General features: G+C 33.1%; 3 protein-coding genes across 10 annotated transcripts; all 3 read left to right on the top strand.

Annotated features, from left to right (window-relative positions):
• The first annotated feature begins 2,331 nt into the window (after positions 1 to 2,331).
• LOC139844406 (cyclin-dependent kinase C-1-like) lies at positions 2,332 to 6,168 on the top strand. 8 transcript variants are annotated; one of them, XR_011757928.1, is made up of 7 exons: positions 2,332 to 2,888; positions 3,086 to 3,150; positions 3,782 to 3,863; positions 4,014 to 4,092; positions 4,311 to 4,420; positions 4,503 to 4,575; positions 5,212 to 6,168. XR_011757928.1 is itself a non-coding variant. In XM_071834633.1 (7 exons), exons 1-4 carry the CDS (start codon positions 2,794 to 2,796, stop codon positions 4,368 to 4,370), a joined length of 339 nt encoding a protein of 112 aa, XP_071690734.1. In that variant the 5' UTR covers positions 2,332 to 2,793; the 3' UTR covers positions 4,371 to 4,420; positions 4,503 to 4,575; positions 5,212 to 5,286; positions 5,406 to 6,168. The 8 variants fall into 8 exon arrangements, 4 of the variants coding, with proteins under 4 accessions (XP_071690734.1, XP_071690735.1, XP_071690736.1 ...); XR_011757927.1 differs by having other exon boundaries at positions 4,301 to 4,420; XM_071834633.1 differs by lacking the exon at positions 3,086 to 3,150 and having other exon boundaries at positions 4,001 to 4,092; positions 4,301 to 4,420; positions 5,212 to 5,286; positions 5,406 to 6,168.
• A 1,783-nt stretch (positions 6,169 to 7,951) lies between these two features.
• Positions 7,952 to 10,182, top strand: LOC139842180 (lachrymatory-factor synthase-like). The gene is made up of 2 exons (XM_071832351.1): positions 7,952 to 7,984; positions 9,688 to 10,182. The coding sequence occupies exons 1-2, from the start codon at positions 7,952 to 7,954 to the stop codon at positions 10,180 to 10,182; spliced, it is 528 nt and encodes a 175-aa protein (XP_071688452.1).
• A 2,628-nt stretch (positions 10,183 to 12,810) lies between these two features.
• Positions 12,811 to 13,994, top strand: LOC139903971 (lachrymatory-factor synthase-like). The gene is made up of 2 exons (XM_071885898.1): positions 12,811 to 13,266; positions 13,778 to 13,994. Exons 1-2 carry the CDS (start codon positions 12,817 to 12,819, stop codon positions 13,790 to 13,792), a joined length of 465 nt encoding a protein of 154 aa, XP_071741999.1. The 5' UTR covers positions 12,811 to 12,816; the 3' UTR covers positions 13,793 to 13,994.
• The last annotated feature ends 718 nt before the right edge of the window (positions 13,995 to 14,712 follow it).

The raw sequence follows: 14,712 nt of genomic DNA, 5'->3' as shown, positions 1-14,712 counted from the left end.
AGCTTCAAGTGTACAACTCGTTGATGGTTTAGCATCACTTTGACCAAGATTCACCATCAATACACAATATGTTAAGACCAAGTAAGAATACAACTCATTCATGAGTCTTAGATGGATGATGAACCAAGGTTACATCATATCCTTAGTCTTAACACTAATACAAGTCACAATAACAACTAAAGTTACAAACTTTACATCAATTTAACAAGTATGAACACAATCTAAGTCAAAAGAGGTGATGGAACCCTAAGCTAGAGAGCTTGGATCCATTTCACACAAGTTACAAGGTTACAAAGCTAGAAAGCTTGAACCTTTAAGTGTTCTTGAAGATCTTGAAGCATAAGGCTTGGATCTTTAAGATATATGAAGATAACAAACATAAGTTTGAATCTTTTTCACAAAACAACATGATCAAAGCAAAAAGAACTTAGATCTAACAAAAAGATATGAAGATTCAAGCTAGAAAGCTTGCATCTTGATTGTTCTTGAAGATCTTGAAGCATAAAGATTGGATCTTGAAGATGCATGAAGATTACAAACAAAAGTTTGAATCTTTATCATAAAATAGAAAGCTTAAAGTATAAAAGAAGTAGATCTACAAAAGTTATGAAGATTCAAGCTTGAATCTTCCATGTTCTTGAAAGATTCATGCTTGAATCAACAAGATATAAGTAAGATCAAAGCTAAAAGGAACTTTGATCTCCATAAAATGACAATGATGATCATGAATTTGAAAAGGAAAAGAAGAAGGAAAAGAAGACTTACAAGTAATGCTAGATAGGAAAGAAAGAGAGAAAGAACAAGTGTGTGAAAAAAAACCAAAATGATCAAGTGTGGAAATGAGAGGCTAAAGGCTAGTATTTATAAGCAAAGAGTGATCACATGGATTGATGACATGGCAAGATCTAGGGTGGTGGTGGTGGATGGTTTATGGAGGGGGAGGGGAAGGACAAAAAGTTTACTTTTTGGCTAATGGTGTCTAAAGTGTGTCCTTTTGCTAGAATCTTATGTAACAAAGTTAATTATCCTTATCCATAATGCTAGCATGACTCACTAATTATTTATTTATTTATTATTATGGGCCACTAGTAAATATATTTGGGCTAATTAATTGGGTCACTAGCTAGAGTAGGGTGGGCTTGAGCCCAACAAGGTAAAAAGTCCAAAAAGGCTAACTATTGGGCTTTAGCAATTAAATAAATAAAATTAAGCATCCAAAGGCCCAAGTAATTATTATTATAAAATAATAATTAATATTTCGCTGTCCAAAAGTTCCGGTTCCGACAAAAGTCAAACGTACGCGCAGTCCGCGTTTTAATCGTAACGGCAAGTAACGCTAACGGTTATAAAGCATCCAATGGACAAGTTAAGCATTCTAATCATACCAAGGCACGTTTTAAAGTATATATGAATATAAAACACGTGTGCCAAGGTTCCAGAGTAATAAAGTAACGCAGTACGCACAAATACGCAGTTTCGCAAAAATACAAGGCACAAAAGCAAGTCGAAAAAGCCGGGTCGTTACAATTTGGGTGCTGATGTGGCACTGATGTGAAAGTTAAGAGGATGAATAGTGTTAGTCACGATATGGAGTGGCCTTAGTATGATGACACGTAATCATCATATCATATAATGATTACCATATCACATAATCATCGTCAAAACGTGTCAAATTGTCATCATATCATATAACATTATTAAAATTTCATTATACTATACTCCTTTCGACCCATATTAATAGTCCACACACAGTTTAAGGAAATGTCACAAAAATACTGTATTTTTTGATTACTTTCCTTTTTTACTCTTACATTTTCTTTCTCCTTTAGTCCTATCTACATACATTAAGGGCATAATAGAACTTAAGCTTCTTATCTTTTCTATTTATAAAAATGAACTATTAATTTGAGACATTTCAAAATGAAATACTGGACTATTAATATGGAACGAAATGAGTAGATAATCATCGTCATGACATCATTAAAATTCCCATTGATATATCTTTCTATATTCTATATCTATATAAATATAATAATATATTTATATATAAAAATATATCGAATATAGATATAGATAGACAAATATATATATATATATATATGAAAGGTGATATTTTCACTGTTATATTTACTTGTTCCGTCATCATTTCATGATGTTTCTCTAAAATATCCTTTGATAAAGGTGTAATAAAAAGTTTGTGTATGCCTATCATTTATATTTATATTTATATTTATATTTATATACATATACATATAAATTGTGGTAAATGGTGTGACTCTACTGGCCCATTCCCACTGTCAATAGTAACTACATTACCGGGTTGACCCGAACCGTCTACTGTAAGCACCGTATCAATTTTTTTTCCCAGATTTTCCTCTCATAGCTACACCTCCTCCTGCCACCAGCGCCAACTACCTTCGGCCACCACCGCCAACCACCATCAACCTCCACAATTTTAAACAACCACCACTCACATCCAACAATGATTACCAAGAATACACAGATCTGAATATAAATGTAACCAAAACGCTAATGATTTGAAAGATGAGAATTTGAAGAGCGATGATAGTATACATCGGAGAAGAGCAGAATGAGCGGCGAAAAGAAAGCCGGAGTTCCTTATCGAAGATGGTGGTCTTCCGGTTACAGTGGTCGACTATGTTGGGCTGACCGGCTGTACAACATGATGGATACTCAATGACGGCGACTGGAGGTGGTTGGGTGGTGGTGGTGGCAGTGGATAAATAGGGGTGGGACGGATGGGATTAAGGTTACGGTTTAATTTTAGGGGTAATGAGTTATCAATGTGATATCTCCCCTACCTGCCTACCTTTACTTCTTCGTCACCGCCGGTGCTGCTATTTATGCACTTCTAATTTAAGTTTCAGGTAATTAATTTTTATAATTTTATTGAAATGGTTTCATTATACACGAATGCTACTGAGTTTCTTTAGCCTTCAGCTGTCACTATCATGGTAAATTGATCTCACTAGGGTGCATTTAGTGGAGTTTGTACTGCTTAGCATGTTTGTTATGTTTGTTCCATATTACACTGATTTTATGTTTTGTTTTATGTTTATTTAAGTCTGTATATGGGTAGATACAGAGAGTGGATTAGGAGGTTCTTGATGTACCAATATAATATCATCAGTAAGTATTTATGTATCATATTTATATTTTCAAGTAAATAGTTCATGGTTCATCCTATGTATTAATTCATATCAGTTACTTCATAAAATTAAAACACATGTTTCTTAAATCGTTTTCATGTGCTTTCGATTTCCATCAAAGGATTTTCCGTTATTTCGTGGTTTTTATTTTACCCATTTTGGGTTGCCCATTGCCCCCACGAAAGTTAGAACCCGGAATGTATTGGTATGACAAAGAATCTGGTCTTTGAGGAAAGGTAAAATAGGTGGCAAAATGGGTAGGGTTTTAAATGGGCCAGGATTTCGTTGTGTTTAACTGAGAAACATGTACTCATTAAGTAATTACTATTACGAAAGTTAAATTGTACTAATTGAGATATTTTGTCTTTTGTTACTTCTCAATTCATAAAGATTATTACAAAAGTCTCTTATCGTCATAGAAAACTTATATATCGTTTTAGATGTATGGCAAAAGTGATCGAAAATATTTCTCTTTAAAGTGGTATATAAAATGGGATTTCATGATGACGAATTAAGAGGATTTAAGGAGTTTGACTTTTCTTTGAAAGTATATGACCACCCTTTAAAGGTGTTTGTATTTGTACATGCTGTAACTTTTTATTTTTTTTCAGTCAAGTGTACATGGCCAGGGAAATTCGAACAGGGGAGATTGTTGCTCTGAAGATTAGACGAATGGACAACGAACGGGAGGGGGTAATACATTCTTTGTTTTTCTGCATAAAAATTAGTTCTTTAACACAAAAATAACATGAATGTTTTTAAATTCAATGTTCTCGATTAAATCTTGATTCTTTTTCTTCAGTTTGCCTACATTTGCATCATATTTACAGTTACCCATAACAGCGATACGTGAGATTAAAATCTTGAAGAGGCTGCAACGCGAGAATGTAATTAAAGCTCAAAGAGATTGTTACTTCTCCAGGTAAATTATATCTGATCGTGTAATGTTGCGGTTAAGTTTTTCATCCTTTTTTACTTTGAACACAAACTTAAAAGATATATGATACCCCTAATGATATTTGATATGTGCTTATTATTGAGTAGGTCCTGAAAAAGAGGCCAGGCAAGAGTTTGCAATTATTTTGTAGTACTGACACTATTATTTGTCTTTTAATTGATTTGATTAACAGTAATCTGCAGATGGTAATAAATATAAAGGTGGAATTTACATGGTTTTTGAGTATATGGACCATGACTTAACTGGCCTTGCTGATCGTCCTGGGATGAGGTATTCGGTTCCGCAGATTAAGGTACTAATATTTTACTATGTTGTTGTTCGTTCTATTCGTGAACAGTCGTATGGTATACTTACAAACTCCTCTTTTTTTAAAGTGTTATATGAGACCGCTTTTGACAGGGCTTCACTATTGTCATGTAAATCAAGTACTTCATCGTGACATCAAAGGTATTGTCAGTGCAAGTTATTTGAGTTTTAAATAAAAAATGGCAACACATATTAAAGTTAGGACGATCTTAATCATCTGTGATATTTAGCATTTGTTAATCTAAAACATATTATGAAGTAGAAGTTCAAGAAAATAAAAGAGATAAATGAGGATGTAAATCAGATTGATGAATATGAATAAATCTTAGTGCTCTTGAGGTGTCCAGCCGAGATCTTCATTTTTATCTGTATAATTTACATTTTGTTTATGCAAGTGATTATGAGTAAAAAAGGTAGTCTAAATGAATTTGGTAGATCATGTTGTCTACATAAGAGAAACTAGAAGAATCATAAAGGCTTTATACAACTCTTTTTGCTTCCAATACTAATGATCCAGCTTATTTACAGATAAATATTGGTCTCTACTGTTCCATTTTTCTGATTCTTTTTAAGCATCAAAAACCTTCATCCATAAATATTTGTACAGCCATGTGCAATCCGATTAGTTGTCTTTTTATTCCTAAAAATAAACACAAAAACACTCCATAAACCCTATAATCAACATCATGCGAGGTGTGTTGAGCTTCTTCGTGCTTAAATATGCTATAGTTCATTGTATAATCATATATTTAATTTGCTTAATTATCTGTCTTTCAGTTCCGTGCGATTTATGATCAGCTATATAGGTTCCCTGAGTATCACAAACATGTCTTTGGCATTATTTGGATGAAGGTACGACTTCCAATATTTGCAAAATTCCATTAATTGTACAATCAAATACTATTTAAGTACAATATGACAGGAAGTCGTGTCATTCGATCACTATTGACTCGAATTACAACCTTCATTAGATCCGTATGTAAGGGCTCTGACGATACATTTCAGCCGCCTGTAGAGTTATCGGTTTCCAACGTACATGAACATCTTTGCTTGGCATACGAATTCACTGTTCACATTTAATCTGAAGCTACATATTTATGATGTCACTAACTTTCTAAATTATTTAGCGTTTTATTTTGTTTATGGTGTCGTGTTTTAGTTGTCGTCGTTTAATTTTTTTTGATGATTGTGTAACTGACGTCTTTCACCATGTTGGTGTATTGATTGGGAAGATACTTGATTCATCCAGTTATTTGTTTACGATGTAAGTTGATCCATAAGAAACTTGCAATAAAGCCAACAACGCCATAAACTGATTTCAAGTTATTAATATGTGAAAAGTCAGGTAATTATATTATTGGATATTCAATGACTACAAACCCACATCCACATAAACACCTTTGTAAATGTTAACTCTACAGCCATCACCCTTACATTTGACTTAAAATTTGTTGGTAAACATGGCAATTTCATATCATGTTTCATTAAGATTTCTATGTTCAGGCGACTATGCATTGTTTATGCAACTAATGAAGCAGGATGACCAAATCCAACATTTTTGGGGCCAATTTCATCAGACCCTTGAAGTTCAATGCGAGTAAAGGTACACGTGCTATAGTCTACATACAATCATTTTGTATAGTTTTGTTTCAATTATCTTTGGATGAACAATTTAATAATTTTTGTCACTATATGTGTGTGTACTTAGTAATAATGTAATAAACTATGAAGGAGCTATATGTGCATCTACTTAGTAATTATATGTGTGTGTACTTAGTAATAATGTAATAAACTATGAAGGAGCTACATGTGCGTCTACTTAGTAATAAAGTACGTAGGAGACATTCACTAAAATATAAAAAAAAAAAAAAAATGGGTTACAAAATCCGCAGCATCGCGCGGACCACAAACCTAATTAAAAACAATTATAAAAAATTTAGGTGGAATAAGTAAATGTGATGGTAAAAATAACAATACCTATATAGATATATAGATAGATATAGAATATAGATATAGATTGCTATTTATATCATGAATATATGTTAATGCATGACTCATACTAAAAGACATTAGGGAAAAGCTAATGATTGCCTTAAGGGCACATGATAAGTACCATTAATGATCTAAATTTTTCAAAATTATTATTTTAAAAAATGGAAATTAAGATCTAACATATATAATTTTTAAAAGACAAAATTACGCGCGTCGTCCCTGAACTTGTTTCCAGCCTTCTCAAGTCATCCTGATTCTTTTTTTTTTTGCTTGCGTCATCCCTGTTCTTCTAAAATATAACATAGGTCGTCCTTCTGTATACATTCCGTCCAATATCTCCGTTAAAGTCAATCATGTGCGAATCATGTGAGGGTATTTTAGTCTTTTAATAACTTGAGGGATGACGAGCGTAATTTTGTCTAATAATAATAATAATAATTTGAGGGACGACGCACGTAATTTTATTTAATAATAATAATAATTATAATTATAATAATTATAATAATAATAATAATAATAATAATAATAATAATTGTTATTATAATAATAATTGTTATTATAATAATTATTATAATTATTATAATTATTATAGTTATTATTATAATTATTATTATTATTATTATTATTATTATTATTATTATTATTATTATTATTATTATTATTATTATTATTATTATTATTATTATTATTATTATTATTATTATTATGTGCTTATTATTATTGGGACAAAATCCATAAAAAGGTAACATGTTATACCACTTTTCCTACTTTAGGTAATATATTTCATTTCGCTATAAAAAAGGAGTGTATTTTCGAAAGTTAATCAAAAGAGGGGTATCGTTAACTTTTGTTAACTTTCTCAGTTAAATGTCAACTTTGCATAACATGTCAAGTCCTTTATCAACCAACGTTTTCAAATCGCGATTTTGACGCCCGTTTTTTATGCGCGAATCCGAAACGCGTTTTCGAAGTGCATTTTCGATGTGCGTTTTCGACACGCAATTTCGACGCGCGTTTTTAACGCGCGTTTTCGAGGCGTGTTTTTTCGACACGCGATTTTCTGGCGTGTTTTTCGAGACGCGCGAAAAACACGCATCGAAAACGCACATCGAAATCGTGTGTCGAAAAACACGCCTCGAAAACGCGCGTCGAAATCGTGTGTCGAAAAACACACCTCTAAAACATGCGTCGAAATTGCGTGTCGAAAACGCGCCTCGAAAACTCGTTTCGGATTCGCGCATCGAAAACGTGCGTCGAAGTCGCGATTTGAAAACGTTGGTCGATAATAACAATAATAATAATAATAATAATATTATTATTATTATTGTTATTATTACTGTTATTATTATTCTTATTATTATTATTATTATTATTATTATTATTATTATTATTATTATTATTATTATTATTAATAAATAAAATTACGTGCGTCGTCCCTCAAATTATTATTATTATTATTAGACAAAATTACGCTCATCATCCCTCAAGTTATTAAAAGACTGAAATACCCTCACATGATTCGCACATGATTGACTTTAACGGAGATATTGGACGGAATGTATACAAAAGGACGACCTATGTTATATTTTAGAAGAACAGGGATGACGCAAGCAAAAAAAAAAAGAATCAGGATGACTTGAGAAGGCTGGAAACAAGTTCAGGGACGACGCGCGTAATTTTGTCTTTTTAAAAGTAAATATGAAAGAAAATAATATCTTGTCATTGATATTAGTTATCGAAATTTTTAAAAAATGAATAAAAAGAAATTGCCAAATATTCAAAAAAACGACTTATTATTTAAGAGTTATAAATGAAACTAATTTTGAATAAAAAAAATTCAATTTTTAGAATGGTAAAAACGTACTCGTAGCTTTTAAAATTATGTTTAAACTTATTATATTTAGATTTATAAATTCAATTAAATTAGTTATATATTTTAATATTGACTTTCCGTTCTAAATTTGATATCAATACTTATCTATTTATAGTAACTTTGAATCACATAAATAAGAAATTAAGTTTTTTTTTAGGTAAAGAAATAAGATATTATCAAGTTTTTTTTTTTTTTCTCGAACGGCAGATATTATCAAGTTTTATATATAATATATCTAAACATAGCGATAAAGGCTATGTGTCACTTTTTTAAGAGACATTTAATACAGCAATTTATAAGAATGAAAGAAATTATTATTATTATCAGTTTTGTAGTTTCAGTTTTATCGAATCGTCGTTTTGAGTTTGCGTTCACATTACAAACGGTCCCTCAAATTCAGCTCAATTTACACAACAACCCCTCAGCGTAAATATATAATTTTATTAAAATAAAAGAAACTAATTCCACCCGAATTTTTAATGGGTCATATCTTCTCGCTCGGTGCGAGTTAAATTTTTCCGAGACCACCGTTCAACTCGAAAAAATCTGACGAGCACAACGCGACTGACTATACGCGGAACGAACATCGTTAAAAAACACTAAATAACGGGCCCTATATTCTCGCTCAGTGCGAGTTAAATTTTTCCGAAACCACCGTTCAACTCGAAATAATTTTACGAACACAACGCGACTAACTATACGCGAAACGGACATCGTTTAAAAAACACTAAATATTTCGGGCTATATATCATACATAGACATACACGTCCAACAAACAAACCAACCTACTAGATATATTAGGTACCAAACAACGTATATCTAAATTTGACCGCGCGTTGAATACAACCGCAGCAACGCGCGGTCGAATTTTTTTCTAGTTAAGTACAATTTGGTTGAAATAAAATCTTATTTAAATACAATTTAAATACGGCTCTATTGAGTCGACAACAATCGTCGATTTATTGGCGACTTGACTGACTCTTAGATCCTAAATTAAATTCCAGACAGGATTTAAAACCCATGGAAATTTTGATTCTACCATTTTCATGGCGTCTATTATTATTTTTATTCTGTATTTTTAATTTATTTTTAAAAAAAAACTTTTTTCTACTTAAAGGCCGGAGGTCCTCTCGGAAGCAATCTCTTTATCCGTCGAATAAAGAGAGGGATGACTTTCTCTACTCTTGAGAGTATTTCATTCTGGGTGGAGAAATGACTTGTCTTTATTTCTCCAATAGGGGAAGGATTGTCTACATCTCACCTCCCCCATACACCACTCATGTGGTATTGGGTTTTGTTGTTGTTGTTGTCAATAGATCCAGTATTATATAAAGCAAGGGCATATCATAGTTTACTCCATTTTTCTTTCACCCCTCACAATAACATAGAAAATAGAGATTTCATCAATGGCTAAATGGGAAGGTATGGTTTCAACCACTCTAACAAAAGCAAATGCAGCTCAAATATGGCCTTTGTTCATAGACTTCTTCAACTTCCACGAATGGTTTCCCAATTTATCGACTTGCTATGGGGTCCATGGTACTAACGGTGAGGTTGGTTGCACACGATATTGTTCTGGTTCCTCACTTCCAAACGAAGATGGTGGCATTGATCAAGTTAGTTGGTCAAGGGAGCGATTAGTAGCTGTTGATCCAAACAAGATGTCCATGACCTATGAGATGGTTGATTGTAATATTGGGTACAAGTCATATCTTTCAACGATCAAGATCATTCCTAATGAAACCGACGGGTGTGTTGTTAATTGGTCATTTTCGCTTGATCAGATCGATGGGTTAACACGAGAATATTTGGTTAAGAAGTATCAAGATGGACTTGATCAAACTATTAAGAAAATGGAGGACGCTCTAGTTCACAACAAATGATCATCAACTACAAGATCAAGCTTGAGAGTACTCGATCCTGGTTTATAGTACAGTATTAAGTTATTAAATATTTACATGTCTGTATGCAGTTATTTGGAGTATCATATATTATCTGTCAATTTGGTCGCTGTGATGTACCTTTTTTATTAAATAAAGTTGTTATTGTTATTTTAGTCATTCACCTGTTCAATTTATATTACTCCGTACAATTTAAGTCTTCGGCCTAGTATATGTATTTATAAATAAACTGGTTTCAGAGAGAGCAGTTTTATAGTTTTATGTTGATATATGTAGGTTCAATTGGATCATCTATTATTATTTTCGACACGTACTTCGACAACTAGGAAGATACATGCAAGTGTAAGAATAGTTGAACTTGAAATTGAAATGAGGACCGGAGAACTTAATGGTACAACCATCGCGACATGTAAGTTTGGCAGGGACACGCTAACCCTGTGTGCCGTAGCACCCACCAATCCCACCCCGAAAGAGACCTGTGCCGGAAAAGTACCTCCTCCCAGTACCCACAGTGACGGCAAGGCGATCTTTACCCCAGCTAGCTAGACCCCCGAAAGCACTTCACAAATTTCCCCCCGGAGGGAGAAATAATTCCATGCGGGGCGTCCAGACTGAGAATCGAACTTGCGCCTTCTTGGGTCAAAGCTTCCCCCACTGTGGGCCCAGGGATCAAAGGCATCGGGTACCACTGAGCTATAAGCTCGTTGGTCGCATGTGCAAAGACGCTGTTAAGTAAAACTAGCTAACTCTTGCATTCAAGTAAATCCCAATTCACTAAATGTATGTTGGATGACACTAAAATCACCAACAATACTTATAAGTGTCACAAATTTTTGACACCTGAAAGCGTCAAAAAGAAAAACTCAATGACATCTAAAAGTGTCAAACAGTTAATAACACCTAAAAGTTTTTTCACGCATCAAATTTTGACGCCATATTTTTCTACGTTTTTAACTTATATCCACATTTTTAAGTGAGAATAACTCATTCAATAAATGTCAAAAACTAGAAGCTTAGCTTAGTTGTAGTCAAGGTTGGAGGACTCGAATCTCGAGAAGATCTCGTTTGGACATATTTTGGGAGATTTCGGCATCTCGGAAAAATCTCGGAGAGATCTCGAACGTTGACTTACGTTGACTTTTTAGTTTTTTAATATAAATATAAATATACAGATAAATATATGTATATTTATATACAGTTTTACCATATTTTACAAGAAAATCAGAGAAATTACTAGATTCAATGTGAAAATCCGAAAAATGAGCGGGAAAATTCGAGAAATCGTGGCTTTGATCAAGTTTGACCCCTTTGACCGAGAAATCTCGGAAAATGAACATCTCGTCTCGACCACTTTTCTAAAACGAAATTTCGAAAAGGAATAAGGAAATTTACAACACTTGTTCTAGTTTCCCTGTACTATTTTCTAAAATATAAATTGACACTAAAGAGTTTGTTAGTCATATAAAACTTTTGAGACAACATTTATACTTGAAGTTGACTTTTATGTAAGTGGGAGAATAGTACTCGAAGGGACAAGTGACCTCTCCTTGTTTACTATGAAAGAACATTATACTATATCAAGCCACCAAACTTTTTATAGTTTAAATGTATTTGGGACGTAGTTTTGCGTTTGCGTTCACACTGCATTCGGCCCCTCATCTTTGCCTCAATTTACACAACGACACCATATATACTAATAGCCACCAAACTTTTTGTAGTTTCAATGTAATTGGGACGTAGTTTTGCGTTTGCGTTCACACTGCATTCGACCCCTCATCTTTGCCTCAATTTACACAACGACCCCTCAAATTTACATTTTCTCGGGGGTAAAAAGTGTAAATATACAATTTTATTAAAATAAAAAAAAACTAACTCCGCCAAATTTTTAGCGGGCCCTATCTTCTCGCTCGGTGCGAGTTAAATTTTAACGAGCCCACCGTTCAACTCAAAAAAATCCTACGAACACAACGAGACTAACTATACGCGAAACGGATACTTAAAAAAACGCTCAATACCTCCGACTATATTCAATACATATACACACCTATAACACGCTCCGTTAACTATGAATACACAACCCAAAGACCCCACGACATCGCGCGGGCTCATTTTTCTAGTTCAATAGCAATAATAATAATAAAATAATAATAATAAACAAACGAATGTTTGGTTCAACGGTATCAAGCCTCAGTGTGGTAGGGTCTGCGATTAGTTGCCAAGCAACCCGGGTTCAATTCCTGGGGGCGGAATGTTTTTTCTCCAATTTCCTGCGATTAGTTGCCAAGCAACCCAGGTCCCGCGATTAGTTGCCAAGCAACCCGAGTAGGAGTTTCCTTCTAGCGTGTGTGGGTGCAAATGATGAGGGTCGTTAAAATAAATAATAATATAATAATAATAAAATAATATTATACGGAGTAATATAATTATATTAATAATATAAATAAGTATCAAACACAAAATGTGCAAGTCATGCATTAGATTCTATTAAATGCTTGTCAATTAAAGACAACATCATTACAATTAAATAAATAAGAAAAAACAAAGAATAACATTCCATAATTCCATCCCATAAGTCCACCTTTTTTTTTTTTTCTTTCTTTTTCTCTCACAAGTCTCATGGATGAAAAAACCAAATCTTCAAAATGGGAAGGCAAAGTAAGTAGAGAACTAGAAACCATAAAAGCTGACCAAATATGGCCACTTTTTGAAGACTTTTGCACCATACACAAATGGCTTCCAACTATAAACACATGCCACCATGTTGAAGGAGTTCATGGTCAGCCAGGTCTTGTACGTTACTGCGAATCGTCGTCTAATGATATCATTAAATGGTGTCACGAAAAGTTGATATCAATTGATCCTGTTGAAAGGAATTTGAGCTATGAGGTTAAAGAGAATAACATCGGGTTTAAGCACTATGTGGCTGAGCAAAAAGTTATTGAGATCGAAAGTGGGTGTAAGATCGAGTGGTTGTTTGTTGCTGATCCGATTGAAGGGTGGGGATTAGAAGATTTGTTCGGTTATATTGAATCGTCATTGAATGGTATGGTAGATAGAATGGAGAAGGTACTTCAGGCTGCTACTAACTGAATTTGAGTTTATGTTTATGGTATCAAACCAAGTAGTTATATGTATAAATAACTTCTATAGGTATATATTTGGTTGAAAATAACAAGTCAACTTGATTTTTATGCTGTTATTGGTTGTGGTAAAACTTTTAATTACTTAATGAAATTGATAAGATGTTTGTGTTGAATGAGGAGAATGAAAATATGGTCTTGCTTTGGTAAATAAAGTTTGCTTATTCTTCATTTGTTTATTTGTGTGATTCATTTTTGTAAGATGAGAAGCATCATTTTGATTATGTCAAAGGACCACAAACAACTAGTGCGACTATAATAAATTTAACGTGAAAAAAGTGTCATTTAGCATTTAGTGGGATGGGATGTTGGGATGTATTGTCACATTAATTTGTTATGTTCTTGGCTACACTTGATTTTAGTTTGTAGCTGTTAAAATATAATCTAGCTTGGATCATATAGCTTGGATTTTATCTCATTGTGTTGGTGTTTTGTAGGTTCACATCTTGTAAAGATTTTGTTTTAAGAAGATTTATGCTGTCATTTTCTATGGGGTGGTTAATGCTGCTTGGATATAAGTTGAAGGACTAAAAGTGTGAAGTTTTATACTTGGGGACCAAGTTGCAAGGCTGGAAGCTTTAATTTATATATACCCGTTTTTATTTATTTTAATTCATCACTCTCATATTATCATCATCATATTCATATTCTTCTAGGGTTTCATATTTTCTTCTGTATTCGATTCTTAAATCTTGAATTCATTGTTCAAGATTAGCATAGACACTTTGGTGTTTGTATTGTGAGTATTGAGAGTGTTCATCTGTATTTCAATTGTGATTGAATACAATTGTTCTTGTTTCTGGATTGATATTCTGTTGATTAATATAATTGTTTCTCTGATTTTATCATGGTATCATAGCGTCACGGTGTGATTCTGTGATCGTTTTATGATAGTTTGTTTGTTCGATTGAAGTTTTTCTGGGTATTTGTTCGAAATTAGCGTTTTCCTGGTTTTATCTGATCAGATCTTGGATTATTTAGATCTGTATTGTTTCTTATCTTCTTTTGGGTTCGATTTCGGATTGTGGTGTTTAGATCTTATTGTTGGATCTGAAAACCCTAATTTTTCAAATTAGGGTTTGGGTACTGCTATTCGATTGAAGATTCATCTCCGGTATTCTTCGTGTTTCTTCCGCTGCTATTTCTGTCTTTCATATTATATTGAAAGAAGTTTGTAAGTCCTCTTTCATTCTTCTTTTGAATCTGAGTCTATTCGTGGAATTTCAGGTAGATAACTATACTTGACCTGTCAACTTGATTGGTGTGGAATCATGTCCCTAGTTATCTGATTCCTACTTTCCATTAGCATTGGAGTTGTCTGTTAAAGATAATTCTTTATAGACCTAATAACTCTAATCTGTTGAGTCTTTAC

The sequence above is a fragment of the Rutidosis leptorrhynchoides genome, chromosome 4 (assembly GCF_046630445.1).
Source record: "Rutidosis leptorrhynchoides isolate AG116_Rl617_1_P2 chromosome 4, CSIRO_AGI_Rlap_v1, whole genome shotgun sequence".
Lineage (NCBI taxonomy): Eukaryota > Viridiplantae > Streptophyta > Magnoliopsida > Asterales > Asteraceae > Rutidosis > Rutidosis leptorrhynchoides.
Note: the sequence above shows the minus strand (reverse complement) of the source record. Positions and strands in the feature narration are given on the sequence as shown.

What these genes read in the sequence shown, in the direction of transcription:
- LOC139842180 (XM_071832351.1), top strand. Translation starts at nt 7,952, where the DNA reads ATGATTGACTTTAACGGAGATATTGGACGGAAT. An exon ending in ACGGAGATATTGGACGGAAT is followed by an intron (nt 7,985 to 9,687) that starts GTATACAAAAGG and finishes ACAATAACATAG; the next exon opens with AAAATAGAGATTTCATCAAT.
- LOC139844406 (XM_071834633.1), top strand. Translation starts at nt 2,794, where the DNA reads ATGAGTTATCAATGTGATATCTCCCCTACCTGCCTACCTTTACTTCTT. An exon ending in TGGACAACGAACGGGAGGGG is followed by an intron (nt 3,864 to 4,000) that starts GTAATACATTCT and finishes TCATATTTACAG; the next exon opens with TTACCCATAACAGCGATACG. An exon ending in AGAGATTGTTACTTCTCCAG is followed by an intron (nt 4,093 to 4,300) that starts GTAAATTATATC and finishes TTTGATTAACAG; the next exon opens with TAATCTGCAGATGGTAATAA.
- LOC139903971 (XM_071885898.1), top strand. Translation starts at nt 12,817, where the DNA reads ATGGATGAAAAAACCAAATCTTCAAAATGGGAAGGCAAAGTAAGTAGA.